This window comes from Callorhinus ursinus, unplaced genomic scaffold, assembly GCF_003265705.2.
Source record: "Callorhinus ursinus isolate GAN/ISIS: 27379988/994484 unplaced genomic scaffold, GSC_fseal_2.0 scaffold5, whole genome shotgun sequence".
Taxonomy (NCBI): domain Eukaryota; kingdom Metazoa; phylum Chordata; class Mammalia; order Carnivora; family Otariidae; genus Callorhinus; species Callorhinus ursinus.
Window position 1 is genome coordinate 56,924,154 of NW_027397067.1, and position 26,163 is coordinate 56,950,316.

Below are 26,163 nucleotides of genomic sequence, written 5' to 3' on the forward strand. Positions count from 1 at the left end.
GCCCTCAATATTGCAATTCTAATACACTTTGCACCTAGTACCAGAGCAGTACAGATGTGGAAGTGACTAATTCTGCCTAGGAGTTCATCAGTACCAGAAATAGCATTTGTCCTGGACCTTGGAAAAATGCCTAAGAATTTATAGATTTTTAATATGGACCTATGTGTTTTAGGAATATGGAAGAGGAGGAGAAATGTGAAAGGACACTGTCCTCTCAGGACAGTGTAGTTAGATGACTGGATGTGTATAATGAGTAGTGAAGGATGACACTGGCAGGTAGTTTGGGTGCAAATCGTGGAGGCTTTAAATGTAATTCCAAAGTTTTGAACTTATGACTGTGTGCCCATTAAAAAAAAATTGAAATGGAGGGGTGATGTCTGATTTGTATTTTAGAAACATCAGTCAGGTGGAGATGTGGAGAAAAGTCTGGCTGGAGGGATAATGAAGTGAGTGGCTAGTGGACTGTCACAGCAATGCAGGCAGTGATAATGAGGATGTGAACAAAGACGGGGGCACCATGCCATCTTTTGAGGCTGGGAGACATCAGCCTCTCCTGGCCATTTCCTTGAGAATTTTCAGCAGCATAAACTATGGGCCTTCGTATTCTGTATTACCTAGCGGGGGCAGATTCTTAAGAGAGGGGTCAGAGAGTGAAGAGCGTAGGAAATGCTCTGTCAAAAGCAACGATTCTGTGGGCAAATGACAGCATGATACCCCAAAGATGCCTTCCCTGTGAAACTAAAGTGGGATGAGAGAGGCAGATCACACACTGAAGCAGGGGATTTAGAGACTGACTGCTGAGAACCGAGGACAGCACACAGGACAGCATGAGGTGGCCATGTTAGACTTAAGTAGCTCTGATTAAGCAAAAGTGCCTTGCAGACTACAACACCAAGAAGCAACGTGACATACTCTATAAAGAATGAACAGATAATGAAATGGAAGGCATGTGGCTGCCAACAGTGGCTTAATGATGATTATGAAGTTGGTATGTGACCTACATTTCAGTTAAATTCACTTGCACCAAATTCAGTGAAATACATTTCGTTGGTTGCATTTTGTTGCCAAAGGCTCTTCTGCTAGTATTGCCTGACTTGTTCCTCTTTTTAAAATTCATTATTTGACACTCACTAAACAACAGCTATTTGCTCAAAAGAGGACCAAACATTGTGGAGGTGGGGGGGGAGGGGACAGAATACAATACAAGTCTGATTTAATTAAAATGATACATCTTAATTTGGCTATGACTGTCCTAGCTTATGCTTGTTGTGCAGCTTAATTTTAAATAGTGTCTTCTTTCACTCCCAACAATCATCTTAGATTTGGACAATAAATTATATGATTGTCCTAAATAGAAAATTTGTTCTTTATGGACATTAGGGAGACAAAGGTACTCACAATACATTTGGGGAGCCAAGATCACATAATTAAAACATCTTCAGAATGATGAATTAGAAACTATTTTCCTCTTTAGAAAAAAAATACAGCTAGTGCTTGGGGCATGGGCTGGAATATGTTTTAGAAAGTGAGGTCAGAAAATGTTTTATAAAGAGAAGTCTTGTGCCAAGTCTGGAAGAATGAGCAAGAGTGAAGCAAAAGGAACAGAGAAACGCTTAAGGTGAAAAATGTTTACACAGAAAGTAGCACAGGGTGTGTGTGTGTGTGTGAGTGTGAGTGAGTGTATGGGCGTGTATTTATGAAACTAAGGAGATTTGCCTGCATGAAAGGGAAAATGCAATCGAGAAATAATTGGAGATAAATATGTTTAATAACTGGTCCCTAATAGACTCTCCTACAGTAAATGAACAAATGAATGAATGGGTAACATGATTCAAATTTATATAGGGGAGCAGACACCAGGTAAGCCACTGAAGTGACAAACTCTGCCCGGTAAGCCAAATTTCACCACCAGTAGTGGTTTATTGCCCTGTAGTTTGTTACCATTTTCTTCAAGATTGTTTACTTTGAAACTTAGATAACTTTACATAAAACTCCTTATTTCAAGTTCTATTTTAAAAGTAGCCTGTCTAGGGGCGTCTGGGTGGCTCAGTCGGTTAAGCGGCCAACTTCTGATTTCAGCTCAGGTCAAGATCTCAGGGTCCTGAGATGGAGCCCCTTGAGGTGTCTTGTAGCTCCGTGCTCAGCAGGGAGTCTGGTTAGGGATTCTCTCTCCTCTCCCCCTCCCCCACCCCTCTCAAATCAATCAATCAATCTTAAAATAAATAAATAAACAAATAAAAGTAGCCTGTCTTCCTATAGGGCAAGATGACTATAGTCAGAGGGGGCAACGGTCACGTCTAAATGGCCACGCATGCACTCCAGCTTTCCTTCGTGCCTTGTCACTGCTTCGCTTGTGTAAGATGTGGTACTTGGGAGCATCATCAGAAACACAAGCTGATTAAATTGTAGAACTTCATTGTAACTATTGATTTATACTAAAAGCTTTCTATTTTTTCTAGCATATTAATACATGTACCTAAATAATAATGATAGCATAATAATGGCAATAATTACCAAGCCTTTACTAGGCACCTGAAACTGCAAAAAGCTCCCTTCAGCCACATGTGGATCTGAGCCACAGCTCCAGGCATCTGTTCGTACTATGACCTGAAACAAATTAACACATTTTCTGAACCTCTCTGTATTTATGTGGGAAGTGGGGAGGACCCAACATAAATCATATGGCTTTTGTGAGGATTAAATGAGATTATGTGTATAAAGCTCTTGACATGTTTTCTGGTACACCAAGAAAGATCTCATTCATGAAAAGAGTATTTTTGAATTTGAAATTTGGATACTTGGAAAGCCATGTAAAAATGAGTAATAGAAGATATCCAAACAAGTGACTAATTTTCATTGATTGATGCTTTTCAAAATATAATATATTCATCTTCAAAGTAATTTTATTTCAATGGGTAGGTTTTTAGTCTCAGATCATGAGTACAAATTTCTATGCATCTTAAAAGAACATTATGAAGACAGATTTATTAAAGTTCTGGTATGATGCATATTGTTTTTTTAAATGCCCTATAAGTACAATAAATATGAAAATGCATTACTAATTTAACTGACAAATCTGCATTAAAAATTCCTGGAAACATATATAAAACAGCCGGTATCTATTAAGCAGATGAACTTGGCATTCACAATGCTAGCCTTACGCAATTTTTCACATGAGTATAGTCAAACTATAAACCCCGATAATCAGTTAAGTATAAAATATTATATATTACTCATTTAAGGTAAAGGAAAGGGGAACTGTTAGTTGCCAAACAATAATTTGAAAGAACTGAAATTAAACAGCAATCTCTGACAAATTGTTCTTATCCTCATAAAAAGAAAAATAAGCAGGAAAAACTAGAAGATATAAATATGAAGAAAGGAAGCCATTTATGTTCACCAATTACATGGTAATTTCACTTTTCATTCTTTTTTCTTTTTCTCAAAATATAAAGTATAAATTTACAGACACTGGCTCTTCTGTACTGATTTACACCTCTCTCACACAATCTTGGCTTACACCATATAAAACAATTCACTCACGTTAGTCAATTATGTCAAACAACTCTGTTCCATGCACCAAAAGTCAGCCAAGTGGTTTAACTGTCTTAACCAGTTCTTTACTCAAAAGCAATATATTTTGTGGACAGTCATCTCAAAAGTTAATCTTTATGGTTTTTTTTTAACTTTTTTCCAAAGGATTTCAATTTTACATTTACTTATATTGTAATAACAGTTCACTGAGAACCAACTATATACTTGATACCAAATACTGCGCACACATGATCATGTTACATTCTAATAATGTATTTATGAGATAAGCATTATTATACCTATGTGAATTAGAAAATTCAGCCTCAGATGATGAGATCAGGTACCCAAACTCAGTAGTTAGTAAGGAGCCAGGACGTAAATTCAGGTACATTTCAGGAACACTGGTTTGTATGCTTTCCATAAGTGATCTTAGAAATTTGCATAGGTTTGTGTTAATAGGGTTTTTAAAGACTATAAAATTAGAAAATCCATTAGATAATTTTCTCAAAGAGGCAACGTATGTTGCAATAAAAGTAAAAATATAACAATTAAAATTTTAAAGTTTTTATTCATTTTCTCCATCTACTAAGCAAAAATCCCTTTTACAGAACAACATATATTTAGCCACTTAGCAGTGCTGTAGAAAGAAAAAAAGAAGAAAAAAAAATGTCGTGAACACTGGTAATTACTTACAATGAATGACATTTCATTGTTATAGGAAGTCTTTAATTTAAAAGTAGATCTAAAATATTTGTCAAAGATATCTGGGAATATATAATTAAGATTTTTAAAAGAATAAAAACAAATTTAGTAAAAATATAGGATTGCTTTTTTTGTAATGGCAAGTATTAATTTTCTTCCTTATCTACAAAAATTTCATTTTGAAATATACAGTTTTATGGTAAATTGAGATTACAAGCTTTTGTAAACTAATTATTTCATTTGCTGAATTATTTTAACATCACTTGTACTTTAAAAAAATGGTTTGACAAGTAGAAGGTCTCAATGATTAATTGATTAATTCCAAGTTAATTATATTGCTTTTTTCCAAGTATATTTTACCTTAACTGAAGACGAATAGGAAGACTAGAAATAAGAATATTTAGGATCATTAAAATTTTAAAATTAAAGTTTTGGGCAATAAAGTTAAAATACTATTTCAATAGCATTCTTATTTTGCATTAAAGAAGTAAAATAATAACTCACTTGAAAACTGAATTGCAAATCCAGATTTGCTGATATAAAAATCTGTGTCAAACTGGATGGTTACTATGTTGAGAGTGCTATGGATTCCTTCAGGAATAAGAGATCCACTAATTTCCTTTAGGAGCATCTCATTTTCTGGTGGACCATCCCAAACTCGGAGTATATCATGTGATGCTTCCGTATCAAAAGCAAGAAACTGTAGGCTGTGGGAGAACCACATATCTCTGTTTGATTATTTTAAACATGGATTCAGTTTTAAATAAAGAATATAACAAATATGCATCTTTGATTTATTAGATATTTCCTTTATTCTATCAGATAAAAAATGAATTATATAAACAGCATATCTAACCTTAATACATATTTCTCGAACAGTACAATTTATTTTTCTAGAATAGGATTAGAAGTACTATTATATCACATTTGCAAATTACAGAAACTTCAGACATACATTCTTCTGTGTTCCTGAATTTTAACTGTAGCCACAGTAGGTGATACTTAGGGAGCATGGAGTTCATGCCAGGCACTGGCTGAGGATCTAGTACGTGCCAGGCACTGTGCAAAATGCATTACATATATTTTCTTTGTTTAATTTTTATAATGACCCAATGAAGCAGGAAGGTATTTTATCTCAGTTCTATAAATGTGGCAAATGGAGTTGAGACAGATTAAATAAACTGCCCACAGGGTGGCAAAGTCATGAATTGAACTCAAGTGTTCTGACTCCATAGCATATATTTTTACCAATGTTTCAAGTTTGTTTGTTTTATCAGAATCAAAATGAAGTTCATCCCAGGAAAGCAAGAATTAGTTCATATTAAAAAATCAATCAATACATTTCATCACAATGATAGGTATAAGGAAAAAAAATTACATGAACATCTCAAGCTATACAGAAAAAGTATTTTCTAAAAAATTCAACATTACAATCACACCCAGTAATCTAAGAGTAAAAGGGAAGTTCCTTAATGTGAAATGAACATTTTCTACCCAACCCTACCCCCCCAAATACACAAAAACCAGAAATTTGCTTCATGTTAAGCCTGCTTTATATCTAATCTAGACAAAATTAGTGTTTGATATTTTTTGTGGCCAGTGCCAAAAATTAGAAATCCAATTATAGCAACACGCTCAAATCTCTCTTTACATATATCACATTCATGTTTGATATGTGAATAGTCATAGCTTTAAATTAGTGTTGCAATTTAATATCAAATATTGTTCTTTAATTAAAAAAATTCCAGAATCCTGTTGAATTTAGTATTGTCAAGTTTACAAATCCTAATATTTAAATAATACGATGTGTGATCTATACTAAAGGAAAACAGGCTGAGAACTGATCTTATGTAGTCTATTTTGAGTTCTGCAAATTCCCTTGCAAAAGTTATACACTAGTTCACATTGAATAATTCACGGAGTGTCCCTTTCAGCATGTTATATGAAGTATAATACTTGTTTTCTATAACCACCTTTACCACCCAAAAGCCTGTCTGAAATTTCATTTATATGAAACATTGTTTTGAGAGTGATAACACACCAACTAGCTCAGATTTGTTGTGAGAGGAGGATTTATTTGTTCATTTATTAATCTGTTCCCAGCCATAACCATAAGAATTAAACTAGGATTTAGAGAATGTGATAGCCTTGGAAACCTCACTGCTGTTGTTTTAGGAGGTGATGGTTCTCCCCTTATCAATGGGTCGATAATGTGAAGAATTGTGAGCCACCTAACTAAACTCAGCAGGAAAGAGAAATCAAATATGGTTAAAGGAGCAGAGAACTGATGCTCCAGAGATATGCCTATAGCCAGGGAGATGGAATATTACTGAATTCCCTTCCTTGTTTAATTCTTCCAAATGTTCATGAGGCTGAACTTACAATAGTGACCCGCACAACTTTATATCCTTAGCAAAATGGTGGACTTAGCATCTTGAATCTTCAAGAATTGAAAGATTAAAGTCTCAAAGAAGAATAAAAATATTCTTAATATCTGTGGTCTATTATAACTACGAAAAGCTTCCCTCTAGGGGTTATATGAGCTACGATTGTGACCCATAAATCAATAAATCACGCTTCTGAATACTTTTCATACTTTAAACAGATGAAACCCACATCTTTCTTTGCCAAGGCTAAAAATACTGAAAAACCTTGATGCTTGATATTGTATAGTGAGGCTGTTCAGAAATTTCAGATTCCCCAGTAATTTTGAGAAAATGAAATCCATTTACCTGACAATGTTTCCTGGATCTACCTCAATCATCCACAGGCAACGCAGATTATTGTCATATGGAAAGGGATAACCAGGAGATAAGATTCTTCCTGATGATTCTCCTTTAAAGCGACCTCCACATTCAGCTATAAAAAAATAGAAAACATTAAGTCATAATTGAATGCCAATCTTTGTAAAAACAATGGACGAATTTCTCAAAAATATGTATTTTTTCACCTTGAGGAAAACAAGACTTGATTATCCTTCCTCTTAAAACAATACATCTCTATATACTTTCTCAGATTAATGTTTTGATTGAAGCAAAAATATACTATACAATAAAACAAAGTCTCAAGTTAGATCACACAAATGATAATAAAATTAACCTAATTAGGGAATAAAAAAAGGACACACTCAGGAACTCTGATTTTAGGCATTCAAAGATTTTAAGATGTGTGGTTAAGTAATGATAATTTAAAAAGGGGAAACAGATGGCAAGTTGCTCACTGCACCTTGGTTGCGGTCTGAACAAATTCATCATCTTGCTACCCCGCCTCTGAGAAAAACTAATCTTTACTGCAGTCCCTCAGGCCGTCTAAATTTCATTGTCCTTTTATTCCCCTTTTAATCACTCTAAACTCTTTCCCTTTTAACCCCCCAAAAGTCAAAGTGGCATTTTTATTAGATTTCTCACTTCAGTAAAATCTAGTTTAGTTTTGATTTAATGGGTCAAAACTAAATTTTATAAATTTTACAAAACTCATCAAATTAAAAATGTTAAGTATTGTCATATAAAATATATATATATATATATAAATCTTTTGGAGGATTTCCTCTCCATTCTGAAGCTATTTAATTCATTGAGATATCTGTAGAGGTTTTACTTCCATAAACAGATAATCTAGAAGGAGCGGTCTGTACTGGACATGAGAGAAACTAAGTGCTGCTGTTAGTATATCATGCTACATCTCTAACCCTTGAAACAAGCATAACACTGTAACACAATACATTTGAAAATTCTCCAGATTATTTCCTACCAAAAAACAAACAAACAAAAAAACCCAAAATCTCAAAACCAAAACATTTTACTTTGTGCTTAAATATTTGAAGGTACTTCTATATTTGTTTTTCTTGTTCTCTGCACTATTTCCATCTTACATTCAATGGCTGAATTCTTGGGTTTTTTGTTTTTGTTGTTGTTTTGTTTTTATTATTGTAGCCAAGCCAGTCAATGACAAACTTTTAACATTTGGAAGAGACCTAATAGCAACTGAATGAAATGGTTCAAAAGAGTAGGCTGTATTCATATAGGTAAAATTATTTCAAAGATTTTTACATATTGTATTTCACCACATTGTGATGATTAGTTTTATGTGTCAACTTGGCTAGGCTATAGTATCCAGTTATTTAATCAAACACTAATGTAGATATTGACGTGAAAGTATTTTATAGATGTGGTTAACGTCTATGATCAACTGAGTTTAAGGAAAAGAAGTTATCCTTTGATAATGTGGGTAGCTCTCATCTAGTCATTTAGAAGGCTGCAAGAGCAAAAACTGAGTTTTCTAAGAAAAAATGAAATTCTTTGAAACTGCAGCATTGATGTCTGCCTGTTTCTAGCCTTTTGACTTTCCCTATGGATTTTGAACTTGTCAGCTCCCACAACTGCATGAGTCAATTCCTTAAAATAAATAAATCTCTTAGATAGATGGATCTAGATTTAGATATTCTACTGATTCTATTTCACTGGAGAATGCTGACTAATATACTCATTTAGAGAGGACAAGCAACTTTATTTGTATTGCAACATTAATTTAATTTACAATAACAAGGGGCGCCTGGGTGGCTCAGTAATTAAACGTCTGCCTTTGGCTCAGGTCATGATCCCAGGGTCCTGGGATCGAGCCTGGCATCAGGCTCCCTGCTCAGCGGGAAACCTGCTTCTCCCTCTCCCACTCCCCCTGCTTGTGTTCCCTCTCTTGCTGTGTCTCTCTTTGTCAAATAAATAAAATCTTAAAAAAAAATTTACAATAACAAGTTTGTTATTTTTAACATAAAAAGAATATATCAGTATTTAAGATGTTGCCATCACTCATTTAGATATTTTTTCTCGTTTTTTAACAAAAATTTTGTGGATAAGCTTGCACTATGTACCTATTTTAATTCATTTTACATCATTTCTTTATAATTTATCACTATTATGGCATACATATACTATGAGAACAGATTTGATATTCATTCCTCCAGACTAACTTTTAGTCAATTAAAGGTCAAACTGATGTTTTGTATACTGTGTTGTATCTTGAATTTAAACATAGTTCTTTTTTTCTCCATATTTCTTTTCTACAAATTTTACCTGGCATTTTGACTTCAAATGAGCCAGTGAGATATGCCATAGCGCTAGATAGAGTTCATATCCTAACAAGAGACTTATGTTTGCAGTATAAAAATGAAATAGTATTTAAAGAAGGTATATAGGTTAAATCCTTCTGGCTATGGTGTTTCAAAAAATTATTTGTTTGATCCATGTATAAGCTTCAGAAACATAATTACCTAGAAAGAATCCATATAACAGAAAAAGTTTCTTATTTGAGAGAGGCAAATATATAGCCATAATAGATATTTAAGTTTAGTGACCAGAGAAAATTATGCTCTTAGGCCAGGTGGTAAAGCTATTAATTGTTGCCAGTAGAGAACAGCATCTAAAATAGAATTTCGTATTCTGTTATCATGGAAATCATCAGCATGACACATCATCCATCCAACTGTTTTCAGCTGTTATTCCTGATCATCCATCATTAAAAAGAAAAAAAAAGTTTACCCTTCTCATGAAATCCCGAGCAGTATCAAGTCACTAAGGTTTTTTTTCTTTTTTAATTAATTAATTTATTTTTTGGCAGGGAGGAGCAGAGGGAGAGGGAGAGAGAAACTCTAAGCAGAATCCACGTTGAGCATGGAGCCCAACCTGGGGCTGGATCTCAGGACCCTGAGACCACGACCTGAGCCAAAACCAAGAGTTGAATGCTTAACCGACTGTGCCACACAGGCATCCCTCAAGTTACTAAGTTTTGACTTGGGAGATTTGTAAATATGAAGCACATTGATTTGTTATGAACAGAATTAAAATCTTCTGATCAAAAACCAAATGTCCTTTGTTTACATAAAATCTTTTAAAAAGAAGAATGTCTTTAGCTTGGTTCAACATATACAGAAAATATATATGTTTTAATATATTTGTTTTGTGAGCTTAGTTTTAAGGACAGCATGGAAAATCGGTACTTACAAGTTTATAGTATTGTGTAATTGCAATCCTTAATGCTTTTCTGAATATATTCCATATTTACATCAAAGAATACAACCTCAGAGAGAATTAATCAGTGCTTTATTTTTCTCATAACTAATGCCAGTGGGCTCACTGTTGGTCATATTCCAGAATCCCAAGCTTTGTTAATGTAGGTTGATTATTATTTTAGATATTACCTTCGTAAACTATCCCAAATCAGGTGCCATCTGAAAAGAAAGGCCTATGATTGCATTTTGGTTAGATAAAAACATGTTTGCTTTCTACGTGAATCAATGTTTCAATAAACCAACAGAAGTCTTGTGACATCAAAAACACCGTGTAATTAGATGCAAGGCCTTTAATGACTGGAATTTCACTTTTTTCTACTTGCTTTCTAGTAGGTTTTGTGGAGATTCGTATGTTAATCATATCAACTGACAAAGAAATTTGAAAGGTTTAAGTTTCCAAACTCATCAATTTATATATTTTAAATATGCGCAGTATTTAGATATTAGTTATACCTTAATAAAGCAGTTACCTTTTTTTTTAAGTTTTGGTTGATTTTATTTATATGGTCCTGATGCAGAATGGATTTGTGCCTCCACAAATATGACCAAGAAATAAGAATGGCTAAAGAGTAGCTGCATGTTTCTTCACTATTAAGGAGTCAATGTTTTTTGTTAAAATGTTTCCTTTTGTTGGCCTAGCATTCAAGCCAGACACCTATTTGATCTTTGGAGCAGGAAGAAAACAAAAAACAAACCCCCCCCACCAACCAAAAAAAAAAAAAAAAAAAAAAAAAAAAAAACTAAACAAACAAACTCCAAAACTGGCATCTTTATCAACACTTTTCTATCCTCCCTCCTACCCACACATACCCACTCAGTAGCTGATCTATAATTTGGTAGTACTCCAGCTGTACAATGAGATCACGATCCATTCTCTAGCTTCCTGTAGGCAGTATATCTGGTATCACTTGCTTCTTCTTATTGAAATTGGTTAATTATGTTATGCTACATACACATCAGAAAAGTTTATTACTTCCTTAGATTTTTGAAAAAGTATATATAAAAAGAAAGCCTTTGAAGTTATTGAGAATAGTTCATTGTTTTTTCATCTACCTTGACACCAGGACAGGTGATAATTTTGTTTATTAAAACAAATCTCATGGATGTGATTCAGTAAACGTGTGTGTTAAGAGTGTTAACATATTTTTGTAGTGAGTTAAGTCTTGTATCAAGAGAGGAGAATTGAAATGACTCCGTACGACTTCATCCATGTTGTACAAAAAATGTACTTACTGATGAATTTATGAAAAAGACCCTTTCGCTTTCCATTCATTTCCTCTGACAAATGTGAGCTATGAGTTCGTGAACTTCATGATTTAAGGTATCAGTTGTGCGTGGACAGATAAGATCATTTGAAAAGGTACAGCACATATGGATAACACTTCTACAGAAATAATTATGAAAATATAAAAGAGGATCCTACCAATACAGGAAGGCAGAGGATAGTCCCACGCCCTTCTCTCTCCGGTCATGCACTTGAGAAGGCTACTGCCATGGAGAGTGTAGCCTGGATTGCATCCGTATATAATAGTGCTACCGGCAAAGTGGCCTTGGTCACTGATCTTGTATCCAAATTGTGGAATGCCAGGATCCTCACAATGTGAAAGTTCAAAACCTGTGATAAGAATACAAAATTATTAAAAGCAACATTAAACAGGAAGATTTAAAATTGTACAGTCTTCTATTGTTTTTAACATAATTATTACTTTTTCCTAATTGTATTACTCTAACAATATTTAATTCTGATAGTTTTCAGTAGCCATAAAGAGTTTTTTTTTCTTGAAAATTAGAATTTGCTGTAATTTTATTGAGTGATTTTAATTTTAAACTTTAGCAACGATACCCCATGGTCTAGATAACTGTATCATGGCTTGTTATAGCACTAAGTTTCTTGCTTACCTCAAGTGAATTATGGCTCACAATAAATTCTGACCAATGTGTCTACTAGGATTATATCATCAAAGTCTTAAAATTCAGACAAACTTGTGAAATCATAACTGTCCAATTAACAGGTATGTCCCTTGCAAATATAACTGTAGATCGCTTTACTTTGATAATATTGGAAGGAAATCATAGTCTCATATTAAAAATATAGTTTTTCAAGAGTTAGTATAATAACAGAATTCAGCTTAAAGAACTATGAATTTTTATATTCTATCCTCTCCAAAATATATAGCTTTCAAAAATTCTCACAGGAAAACAAAAACAAAAATGTATCAAAGCTACATGTTGTCATTCTCTGGTGCAAAGAAACCATTTTTGTGTTCAGCAGTTTGGGCTTTCTGAATGAATTTTGCTGGAAACTTGGTTTCCTGAGGTAAGAGTAACCCTGAAGAAGTTAATTTACAACTAACTGTACCAGAAGTGATAAAATGCTGGAGAGCTTTACCTGACTCCAGAGGAGGTTTCTACTTTGAGGGAGAATGTTTATACTTTGAGGGAGAATGAAGCCCAGGGCCTTACAGACATCTCTAGGTTATAATAACCGGAGACATAGCAGGCTAACCTGCCTCTTAGAGATATGTATTTACATTCCAGAGGTTAAAATGAGAGCTCAGGATCCTTTCCATCCCATCTCCAAACAGCATGCGTCTTTCTCCCTCCTTTTGGGAGAGTAGGGGAAGTCAGCTGCCTTAAGCAGAGCAAGTCCATTTTTCTTCATCCCTTGTCCCTGGCCACTCGTGTCAATTTTGCCATCTGATTTCCATCATGTTACTACAGGGGTAAGGACTGGGTCAAAACAGTGGGGGCCACCCTGTTATTATTATTATATTATTTAAGTTATAAGTGTTCATCTGTCTTGGTCCAGAAGGCCTTGTGTGCATATGCAGAATAAAGTCAACAAGAACAAATATTAAAAACCTAACAATCATGGCACAATTCACTATTAAGATTCTGAAAGAACTAGAAAAGGATACTTCATGATTTAAACCTAGCATGATTGTAGTAATCAAAATCTAGGCTCCTTAGCTATGGGGTGCTCATCTTTTTTTTTTTTTTTTAAGATTTTATTTGTTTATTTGAGAGAGAGAGAGCACGCAAGCGGGAGGAGGGTCAGAGGGAGAGAGAGAAGCAGACTCCTGGCTGAGCAGGGAGCCACATGGGGCTTAATCCCAGGACCTGGGGATCATGACTTGAGCTGAAGGCAGACGCTTAACCTACTGAGGTGAACCTAACTCCAGGTGCCCCTGGAGTTCTTGTCTTTAGTGTCTTACGAAGTGTATAAATGTAAGGTAAATAATAGAATGAATGTGCCAAAGATAATCGGTGCGATTTACACCAGTTACAGCTTCTGAGACTAGAGGACTATAAAGAATATTCTAGAGAGCTTCATGAGTTTGGAAAATCTGTGATTTCAAGTCAAATAATGTTGGAGAAAAAGAACTTTTATGTGTGCAAATCATATTATAAACAAAAAGATTTGCATCTCTTTTATAGGCATAGATCTGTGCCCAAATTAATCTAGATTTGAACTAGAAAACAAAAAAGCACGTATTAGCTCAAGTATGTCAAATCACGAATTTGACCATTGACTTCCTAGAATGTCAAAACAGATATTAAATCACTAAAACTTGCATATCTCAAAGTACTGAATATATATGATGATTTCAGTATATTGAGGGATACATCACCTCTCAGAGAACATAAGAAACCCTTCCTACTTTCTTCTTTCGGGCCTTAGCCATTTTTTTTTTTTTTCCTGCTAACTCATAGAATTACTTTGCACATTTTAATTATTTTACAACCATTTGCTTCTTTTCTTTGTTTTTCTATAGAGTGGAATTCTTTCATTCCCCTCCCCCCCTTTTTTCCACAATGCCTTCCCAGCACAAATCTTGGCACATAGAAAGTGTTTAAAGATTTTTGTGAATGAATGTGGATTTTTAGAGGCAATTATCTTGAGGAGACAACTGAAAAAGAAACTAAAATAATGCTGATGAGAAACCGACGTTTATGAAACAATTAAAAAAATCTTCAGGAATTTCCTGTACAGATCAATTTGTGGCAGTTTCATTGGGGTGAAAATATGTTAAAATAAGGCAAATGTAAACAGCTTCAGAAACAGAGCCAAAAAAGAAGTTAGAAGTCGTTAACTCAAATTGTGACATATATGAGATATAAAGGATACATGGTCAAGCAAATCAATCTTTCAAATACAGAAGCAGAAATAGCAGAAGCAGTAACTTTAAAATTTCAGGACGCATTACTTTGCATGGATCTGCATACTTAATACTACATTTAAAGTGTCCTTGCTTAAAAATTACAAGTTTGTAATATACCAGACATAATATTCAGTTTATCATTCAAAATGCTGCCACTTCTGAGTTTTATCATATACCATTTATCAAAATAAAAATGGAAATCAAGCTCCTTTTTCAAGGTTTATTACCAAATTCATCCTTCTTTAATTTGAATGTTCTGTAAATGTGGTTGGCAATTGCTGGTGATGAGGTAAAATGGAGATATTCTTTGTAAATTAAGATAATTTATAATACTTTGCATTGTAGATAAAAATGCACATGGACAATAGTATATAAGCTACAAAGCACAACATAATTTAGTCCAATTTGGTAGAATTATTGTTGCTTATTCATAAATATTCAGATCTGTCTTATCTTTATGGAAACATTCAGCTGCCAGTCTTTTTGTTGAAAAGCTCAAATACTTGAAACTGACAATTAAATAAAGATTTACATCTCTTGTATGAAAAATCCCATATACAATAAATATTCACCATTCCTCCTGAAATTTGATACTCTGATGAAATGAAAATTTCTAGAGCACGAAATGAACTGAAAATCCCCATTACCTAAATCCTTTTGACCTAATGAATGACTTTTATTTTTTTTTTAAAGATTTTATTTATTTATTTCAGAGAAAGAGAGAATGAGAGATAGAGAGCACGAGAGGGAAGAGGGTCAGAGGGAGAAGCAGACTCCTCGCTGAGCAGGGAGCCCGATGTGGGACTCGATCCCGGGACTCCAGGATCATGACCTGAGCCGAAGGCAGTCGCTTAACCGACTGAGCCATCCAGGCACCCACGAATGACTTTTAAACTGAGATTTAATTCCTTTCCTGCCACCATTAGTATAAGGATTTCTAATTTATTTTTAAGTCATTATTTGAAACCCACAAAAGAATACCAAGAATAACATAACAACTTCACCATTTGGCTCTATCAGATTCTAGTATCATAGTGGCTACAGATTAATATTAATATTATTTCAGATTAGTTTTCAGATTAATAGTCATATTAATTGATTCATATTCACATATTATTAAGAAATAAATATTATAAAACAAGTTAAAGCTCCTTTTTGTTCTCCTCTCATCCTTTTCTGGTTTTTCCCTACCAGGAGCTAGCAAATATTCTGAATTAGTATATTATTCTCACACCTATTTTATATTTTTATCACGTATCTACATATCTATGAATAACATAGTATGTTTTGCACTTATACATTTTTAAAAATTTTATTTATTTAACAGAGAGAGAGAGAAAGAGAGAGAGGGCATGTGAGCATGAGTAGGGAGAGAGATAGAGGGATAGTGACAATCAGATTTCCCGCTGAGCAGGGAGCCTGGACCTGGGGCTGCACCCCAGGACCCTGAGATCATAACCTGAGCCAAAGTCTGACACTTAACCAGCTGAGCCACCCAGGCATCCTGTAAGTATTTATACATTTTATAAATTATAAAATTATTTTTAAATTTCTTCTGAGGCTTTATTTATTGCCCAGCATTATATTTTAACCTTTACACACACACACACACACACACACACACACACACACACACATCACACATACACATTTTATTCATTTTAACTACTCTGTGGTATTCCATGAGTAACATACTCTAAAATTTATTTATTTATTTTCCATCTGATGAGCATTTACATTGTTTCCAATTATTCCCTGCTACAAAAAGGCTATACTTTTTTGTCTCCTTTTGCACATTACTAACCCATGTAGGGATCCAGAGTTCATTTTGTCCTAAGATTCCAACAAAATCTGCTAATCTGCTTTATAACTTCTGCCTTGGCCTACTGAAAGATTGTTGAATTCCTACCTCAACATAATTCTGTGCAATTTGTTTATGAGCAATAGCTATGTATTCACATGGGGTAATGTCACATGGTCAGCAGAACAGTAATACAATAAGGCAGATGGCTTACAATATAAATATTTGAAAACTCAGGCTTTGAATGTAAGTCAGCATTTCTGATGGAACTTAAACCAAGAAGACCTTTATATGCTTTATTTTTTTTGAAATTCAGTTAAAATGTAAATATGTACTTAATATTTTAAAAGTTACAGTTTAAGAGTATTTAATGGTGAATGAAGATATGTTAGATCTAGTATAGACCAAAACTAAGAACTTTCAGTTGTTAAATAAAAAGGAAATAGGTTGTTAATAAGGGAACTGAGAAAGCATGTTGGCTAAATACAGTAAAGAATGGTATCCTTTCTGAAACTGAAAGCATCAAATTTTAAATAATAATGCAAGGAAACAAATAAAGATTAGATTATCCTATCATTTTAATCTCTACTGAATTCTTTGGTGGATTTGGTTCATAATATTTAGTGGAATAATCTGTAAGAATTTTATTTAATGGGGCGCCTGGGTGGCTCAGTTGGTTAGGCATCTGCCTTCGGCTCAGGTCATGATCCCAGGGTCCTGGGATCGAGCCCCACATCGGGCTCCTGGCTCAGCGAGGAGCCTGCTTCTCCCTCTCCCTCTGCCTCTCTCCCTGCTCATGCTCTCTCTCTCTCTCTATCTCTGCATCTCAGATGAATAAATAAAATCTTAAAAAAAAAAGAATTGTATTTAATGTTTGATTGCTAAATTCTACTTAGGCCGTGAATCTTGCAAGAAAATGTCTCATTTTAGAATTCCTTATATTTATTTATTTATTTATTTATTTTTAAAGATTTTATTTATTTATTCATGAGAGACAGAGAGAGAGAGAGAGGCAGAGAGAGAGAGAGACGCAGAGAGAGAGAAAGGCATAGGGAGAAGCAGGCTCCCAAGGAGCAGGGAGCCCGATGCAGGACTCGATCCCAGGACTCCAGGATCATGACCTGAGCCGAAGGCAGACGCCCAACCATCTGAGCCACCCAGGCGCCCATAGAATTCCTTATATTTAAATGAGGATGTATACAAAGTAGAATGTCAACTTTGCCACTCTAAAATTTGCAAGTGGGGAAAAAAAAATGAATAAAATTCACAAGCAGGAAATTGTCCACAGTCAAGCACAACAGCTGTGATAATCCTCTTTGATTCAGACATAATATAGAATATAATAGGAATAAAGAGAAGAAGGTATTAAATGACTACACATTCCTTTATTCTCACTAGTCAAACTAATAAAAAAAAAAAGGCACAAACTTATTCCTCACTAGTCAATCTCTATGAAACATATCAAACTTTGAAACCACAAACTCTATAAGAATGGTTTAAGAAGACAATCCTTACAGTTTTCAGTATATAGAAGTAAAACATTTCAACAAGCAAATTTTGGAAATGATTGATATGCATTTCCAACAAGAGGAATCAGAGATATGGTAAATATTTTTTTTTAAATTTCTGATGGTCTAAATCCTATGTATAAAGTTCTGAGTAGAAAACATTACAGACTTTCCTATATTTTAATCTGTTGGGCCTGAAAAAGTGAGCGATATTTTTAAATAGGCTAGTTTGTGTCTTGCACATCATAGATTTGTACATTATTCTGGGATGGTGAGATTCAGCTTTGCCTGAACATTAGTTTTTTTTAAAGATTTTATTTATTTATTTGAGAGAGAGAGAGAGAGAAACAGCATGAGAGGGGAGAAGGTCAGAGGGAGAAGCAGGCTCCCCGCTGAGCCGGGAGCCCGACGTGGGACTCGATCCCAGGACTCCGGGATCATGACCTGAGCCGAAGGCAGTCGCTTAACCAACTGAGCCACCCAGGCGCCCATGAACATTAATTTTTAACTATCAGCCATTTGGTATTTGGCCAAACTGTATAGTTGGTGTATTCTAGATACATCTAGGAATGGAATTTTACTAGATATTGCCAAATTACTCTCCTAGGTGACTTTACCAACTTGCATTCCCCAAAGTTAAAAGAGTTTCATGTTCTTCAAATTGCCATCAGCATTTAGTATTGTAGAGCATTTTAATTTTTACTAACTTCATGAATATGTAATAACATATTATTTTAGGTTTTTTTTTCAATTTCTATTAAGCATTTTTTTTGTTTGCTTATTGCCTACCTGAGGCTACTTTCATGTGAAATTTTCTTTTCATTTTCCTATTAGTTTATAGGATTCCTTTCTATAGAGTTTACATTTTTCTGTTATATATATATATTGTAAATATTTCCTAAAAATGTCTCATCTTTCTACTTTGTTCATGGGGTGTTTTGTTATAGAAGCATTTAAAAAAATAAATGATGGGGGCGCCTGGGTGGCTCAGATGGTTAAGTGTCTGCCTTCAGCTCGGGTCATGATCCCGGGGTCCTGGGATCGAGCCCCACTTTGGGCTCCTGGCTCAGCGGGGAGTCTGCTTCTCCCTCTCCCTATGCTTCTCCCCCTACTTCTCCCCCTGCTCATGCTCTCTCTCTCTGTATCTCTGTGTCTCAAATGAATAAATAAAATCTTTAAAAAAAATAAAATAAATGATGACTGGGGTTTGGTCAGGAAAATAGAAGGCACTTAGACATTTTGAATTGCTAAGATTCCATACAAGAAATAGGTACATCTTTATTCCTCTTGTATTGAGGGAAAATACAAGAAATGCAGACAGAGTGAAGGTCAGAAGACCACTGCTGGCTTTCAGGACATCTTGGAGTTCAAGGAAGCTGCTGCCACATAATACCATCTGTCAGCCTCACACTCCCACCTGTCAGCCTCACACTCCCACCTGCCACACCGATAGACAATAATGCTTCTCCATCCGTTCCACCTGGCGGCTCTCACAGGACTGCATTTAATCGGCAGAATCTAAGTAGAGATCTTCGCTGGCCAGGGTATGGGAAATACAGGTTTTTAGTCTCTACACTTCAGGGAAGTGCTTAGAAGGGCAGAGATGTTACTGATTAGTGACAGGTTTTTGCTTGTATATCTTGTTTTAGAAATCTTACTCCACCTTAAAGACACCGCTGTTCTAGGCCACACTTTTTTCCCTAAATATTTTATTTTATTTATTTTTGTAAAGATTTATTTGAGAGAAAGAGATAGTGAGAGAGAGCACGATTGGCAGCGGGGAGAGGGAGAGGGAGAAGCAGCCCTGAAGAGGGGCTGATCCCAGGACCAGGGATCCTGACCTGACCCAAAGGTCAGATGCTTAACCGACTGAGCCATCCAAGTGCCCCTTTTTCCTAAATATTTTAATGTTTTTATACTCCCATGTAAGTCTTCAATCCCCCCAAAATTAATTTTTATGTAAGGAGTATATTAGTAGTCTTTAGATATTTAAGTTCAAAACTTACAAAGCTTTTGGGATGTCAAAGTTATAAAAATGACAGTGACTATTTGTTATTTTATTATGAAGAACTATCTAATATTATCTATGTAAGTGACAGATAATCAAGAAATATTTCTTTAATATTTTAGCTAGAATACCTTATATTACATAATGCAGCATTACTCAGTACTTCCTTTATTACCTGGTTAATTCCAAGTTTTAATGAAGAAATGTCAAATGCATCTGTTAAGTGTTTATGGGACACAGAACAACATGGAATAACTTTGTTGCTCCCTTGTAATTTACTTATCCAACTATATCCAAAGAATAAAGTTAGAGTTTTTTTTTTCATGATTAACACTGCCAACAACATACTAGTAATTAAAGAGTTTAAATAAGAATAACTTATTATATATTTATAAGGTTAGTACACAAGAAAAGGCATCACAAATTAGCTAACACCCATCATTAATTTGAATATAAAATTTGTAATGTGCATGTTCCATGTGGATTACTGAATCATTTCAAACAAGACTGGGAGGCTAAAAGGGTCCAAATATAGCTGAACTTTTTCCCTTGGGATAATGAACATTTCTCCAATGGGCTTTTTAGCAAATTAAATGTGCAGAGGTGATAACAAGAGGCCCAGAGATAGTGTCTAATGTCTGGGCATCATGGCCATTTACCAGATCAGCTTTTGAGAAGACAATGCTATAATCCATCAAAAAAGGTGCGCTTTAGCTCCATAATGGATGGTTGTTTAAAATACCCAATTACTTTCTACTGAATGAAAGTGGGAGAACTACAAATGAATAGAGCTAAAAGAATCTGCAATGAAGCATAACTTCAAGACATAAAGTTTAAAGACTACACAAACAACATAAAAGACAGTAGGTCTAAGTTATTCCCTAATTGTAAGTTTAGCCAATAAGAAAGCATTCCGATTCTCAGGCGTAAAATGATGGAAGTGTCTTTGGAAAGAATTGCATTTACTTTTTAAAATATTATTTGTTTTTACATTTACATTAACAATAAAAATAATAAATCCATGGAATTTCAAATATAAAACATCCCAAACTTGGGTTGGAGGTAATATAGCATGGTGATTAAGAGGCAGAGCCCTTCAGTTCAATTTCTGTATCTGTACTTGTTAGCTTTGTGACCTTGGGCAAGTAGCATACATAACTCTTGTGTGCTTCCTTTTCCTCTTCTTCTTCTTCTTTTTTTTTTTTTTTAAGGTTTTATTTATTCATTTGCGAGAGAGACAGAGAGAGAACAAGCAGGGGGAGAGGCAGAAGGAGAGGGAGAAGCAGACTCCCCGCCGAGCAAGGAGCCCAATGCGGGACTCGATCCCAGGACCCCGGGGTCATGACCTGAGCCAAAGGCAGACACTTAACCATCTGAGCCACCCAGGCACCCCGTTTTCCTCTTCTTCCAACTGGGGATAATAGTTCCTTCCTCATAGGGTTATATCTTATACCTAGTAGAGAGTAGATAAATGTTAGTTGTTATTTTTAACTCTAATATTTAAAGATACGCTAGTGTTGAAAGGTCTCTCTGTATCTTTTAGGTAAAACTCAACCCCTCACTATCGTCTACCTCACCCCTGCCTAGCTTCCACTTTTTCATTTTGTCCCATTCTCCTTGCTCATTCAGTTCTACCCACACAAGTTAAGCTCAGGTCTCTCTTGAGCCTTTGCACTTAATGATCTATCTGCCTGGCACCCTCTGCCCACAGATCTGTCTGTGGTTGTCCCTTCTTATAATTCCTATATCAACTCAAGTAATACCTCTTCTAAGATGGAGTCCCTGAACCAACTAGCTGCAGTAGCCCCATCTCCTATATTATCTTTCCGATTGCTTGGTTAGTAGTCTCTTATCCTTTGCTCTTGTCTTTCTTTTCTGTCTTGTCCCACTAAAATTTAGCTCCATATGAGCAGGAACTTTGTATTATTCACTGTTCTCTTTATCTCCAGGGCATAAAACATTCCAGAGGGGAAAGACAAACTATGATTCCATAATAAATATAAACTCAGTACAGTAATAAAAGGGAAGATAAGACATATGACCAAATAGAAATGACATTTCTACAGCTTAGCCTTCAGTGAGAGAGATTCAGTGAAAGACACTGGATTTACAGCTGCCTTCTTGAAATGTGCATTGAGGGGCTGAAGAAGTCTGGTCAGGCTATCCTATCAGGTTTTGCTGAGTTCTATTACAGAGTGATCCAGAACACAGTGATACTTTAAGATGGATACTATAATGATATCTTAATTTCTGATATGTTCTTCCAGCTTTAGAAGGAGATGGTAGTTTTCTCTCTCTTTACTCTCCCATTCTCTCCAGGAAATGCAGCTATGCCTTTAGGGGTCACAGGGAAATTGTCGACTAATTTGTATTAAAAAAAATATGCTTCGTCTTTATCTTTATTTGGGATGAGTTTCAGATTTCTCCAGGGCAAGAGCATCTGATAGCCATTGATTTGAGAAGAATGGAAGAAGGGCCTGACTCTAAGAGGGAGTTAATTCTGAGAGGTTGAGTAGTGGGATTGATTCGCTAATGGTAGTCAAGGTCTGACCAAGTTTATCATGCCGTTTTACACTCAACAAGCGTAGCTAGCTAGGTTTCAATTGTTCTAGTCAAACTAGACAGAGCTGACTGAGAAACTTATCTGGGAGAAGGATATCCCCACAAAGGCTAAATACGATTATTCTTGACAACTCTTAATGTTATGTTTCTGTTATGTTTATCTTAATGGATAATGACTGAAGAGATTTAATTTGCTTTAGAAAAATAAAGGAATGGGAGGATTTGTCCCTTCAAGTGTGGTGTAGCATTTTCAAAAGTATGTATATAATTTATTTATTGATGACGAAGAGTGAAAGAAGCTCACTGTCTTCTTAGTGTAGTAGAGCTAAAATTATTAATAATGGGTAAATCAAATGCTTTTCCTTTCTAAACACCCAAGAGCCTGGGCTTCCATAATACCATAATACCATTAATCACAGAGGCATATATTTGATGCAACATCTATGGATTTTTTTTTTTTTGGAATAACTGTTAGAGTTGTATATTGTAGTAGACACTGTACGTTGTATTCTCAATATCTCTTCTCTTCTTCCTCACAAACAACCTGATTTTGTTCCCAGCAGTAACAGAATCATATCAGGCAGTCTAACATGGTGGTCTAATCCTAAGTCAATTATTTAGTCTGCCACATAATTCATTTCCCAGCTTGCCTTGCTGGGAAATCCAGGTACAACCTCATGGCTCAGTTTTGAACAGAGAGATAAGAGAATGTCTGACAGAAGAATTGCATTCCTGATAAAGGAGCATTTGCGGTTGCCACTACCTGTTCCCTCTTTCTCTCTGCCTTGAATATGCCTGGAGTTAAAGCAGCGTCTTGTGACCATATCACAAACATTAGGACAAAAAAATGGACACTCCAGGGATGCCAGAGAAGAGGGCTAGGGGCAGGACACTTGTTGCCTAGGTTGGACAGTTGAGTCAAGAACCTACCTACCTGTTTCTCATCTTTTGTCTTATATGAGAAAAATAAATTCTGTTTATTTAAGCTATGGTTAGGTTTTCCATGACTTGAAACCAAAAGCAACATCTCAACTACTGTTTCCACGGGTCCATTTGCTACTCTTAATGATTATATAATGAATGGGCCAATAAGACAGTTGAAATAAAATGCACCTTAAAAAGTTCTGTTCTAAAATATTTCCTCATTTTTTTCTCAGCCAAATGTTTGTTTCTCTCTACCTAAAACTGAAAATAACCAGGCAACCACACAAGGCAACAAAATGGACAACAGAAAGACAGAGAGTGACCATCATTGGATAAGATACCTGTCATTAGATAAGGGTGGTCATAAAAGGCCTGTTTGTGTTAACACTAGAATTGTGAGGAGCTAGGTAAATGGGATTAGTCCGAATTGGATTATTTGCAGTATTTGCCTTGAATGCGCTTAACAGGATCTTTCTATAGCAGTCTCTGTGCCTTTATCCTATTATCTTTACCTGGTATACTCCCCACCATTTCTTTTTTTGCAACCCACCAACCCAGCCTGTAATACCATCCCATTTATGAATCCTTACTTGATCTGCCCTAGAGCCAACTGTTCTCTCTTCTGTCTCTAATTCTCTTAATGGGAATCCCGGGAACTCCTCTACATCACAAAGGGTTCTCTCAGATATTTCAGAGGCTAAGTTTGGATAATTGTAAGGAGGAACATAACACAGAATGGCAGGGTGGAATTAGATTTAGAAATAACCAGATACAAGGATTCATACACAAAAACATGGTCTTTTACATTTTCCTTCATGTTTGGGCACCTTAGCAAATTCTTTTATGTTAAGAAATTAATTACTGCCTCTAAGAAGTTTATGAATATTTAAAATATGTGCCCTTGTAGAATCTTCTTCTATAATACAAAAGCATTTTATAAAATCAGTATTCAGACCACATGTTAATTTACTAAGAATATGTAAAGAGATGCAACTGAACTAAAACTGACTACAGACATGAAGAGAGGAAATGGCCCCCTGAAGAAATATGCACAATATGTTTGCAAAAAAGTGTAACGACAGTACAGTGTGATAACTTATATTAGTTGAGAACAGAAATTTCTGCAAATGAAATGTTACCAAGTAAGTTAACTCTGACTGAAGGAGTCAAGGTAAGTAAGCATCAGTGGGAAAAGATCAAAGATGAGTCTTAAAGTTCAAAGTCTCAGTTGATGCTTCGGTTTGGGGGGCACACCAATAACAATTGTTAACCTGTAAGAGAAAGCAGCCTGGCACGGGTGCTATGGCTGGAAACAAAAACGTATTTGGAGGGTGGGAATAAGTTTCCATCAAAGCTAGGAAATCTGGGGTTAGCTATTAAGAAAATGCAGATATGGAGAAAGATTGCCATTGTCAAAATCAGAAGTAACCCCTTGGAACAAATACAATTAAGGACAGATGGGTTACTAATTCCAGGACTCTTCCCCAAAGGGGCTCAGAACACCGTTGTTGATTCAGAAAATCAGAGGACCCTTCACTGACCTGGTGATATCCACCGACAACTTGGAAGTAGGCTATACATTTCAGTTCCAGATCTGAGACGGAAACATTTTAGTTTCAGTTCTGAGACTGAAAAATATTTATAGATGTATATCTACCCTTTAAAAAAAATAATTGCTTTTATAGTCTCTTCCCCATTCTACAGCTTTCCATCTTCATAATGACACACGTTCTATAATGAACAACTAGAGTCATTAAGAAAAGAAGAGTGATTTCAAATATTTGCTTTTTTTAAGATGTCTCTTTTGACATGTAGGAGCTCATACCAATGACAATAAGATCAATGATTTGACTCATTCTAGACACCTAACCACCCCACACAATTTTAAATGCAGGTATGTCCTACAATGTCTAATATCTTTGCACCAATAATCTCACGTTACATAGAATTTAAATATCCAGAAAGGAAATCTAGGTTTTTTTCCTATGACACCCATTAACATTTTAGACGAGGAGAAATGCAAAATGATGCAGAGCAAAGAAAGATCATTATGTAAACAGTGAGCCATGACTTGAAAAATGTCAGCAATTCTGTTAGAAAACAGAGAAAGGGGCAGAGAAAAACAGATTGAAAAAATGTGCCCTTCTGAGCAGATCACATCAATTATATTTGAGCAATAATTGTCAATACTATAACTTTTATATATCACATAGTATGGACAACATACCATGTGATATACATAGTAATATCTGTAAACACAATTTGCTTGGTTTTTCATTAGTCTTTGGACGTACTTCATAAAAAATTGCATTGTACACAACAGTTCTCAGGATTTAAAAATATGAATTGAACATTCATTCTGTTAATTTAGGTTTTGTTATGATAATGAGGTAACAATTCTAGCACAGGTAGATAAAAGCCTTGAAATAAACAGGGAGCAAGAGTAATCTCTTACTTATATGCATCAAATTTTTAAATACAATACAATTTTAATATAATATACTCTCTTGTCTCCTACTTCTCATATCATTAAGAAAGAATATTTTCACAAACAATAATTTGATTCAAATTCCCTTCAGGATCCCCTATCTTTGATACTGTAATAATTTTAATTTTCCGGTTTCTGTAATAGTTTCCATTCATCTGACTTCTTGAGAAAATTTATAGGGGTCATTAGATCTTTTTCAAATATTCTAAAAGTAAAGATTTCTGAAGGTTGCTGCTTAGTTGATTTTGCTAAATTAAATGACCATTCTGCACTTCCAAGAACTGATTTGATCTGATTCTTAATTTGTTAAACACACAGCCAGTTTTACATGAGCTTTACTTTCTTAGTGTACTGTCTTTCTTAGTGTACTGTCTTACAGAGTAGAAACTCAATAAGTATATTATTTCAA

The 26,163-nt window shown here is 35.0% G+C and overlaps 1 protein-coding gene across 5 annotated transcripts in view; it reads right to left on the bottom strand.

Annotated features, from left to right (window-relative positions):
• Positions 1-26,163, bottom strand: part of CSMD3 (CUB and Sushi multiple domains 3) — a 1,170,304-nt gene that overhangs the window by 291,429 nt on the left and 852,712 nt on the right. For all 5 annotated transcript variants that reach the window (XM_025871014.2, XM_073893120.1, XM_073893119.1 and 2 more), the window contains 3 exons: positions 11,724-11,915; positions 6,969-7,095; positions 4,741-4,943 (listed from right to left, as the gene is read on the bottom strand). In XM_025871014.2, coding sequence (XP_025726799.1) covers positions 4,741-4,943; positions 6,969-7,095; positions 11,724-11,915 — 522 coding nt within the window. The remainder of the gene's footprint in view (positions 1-4,740; positions 4,944-6,968; positions 7,096-11,723; positions 11,916-26,163) is intronic.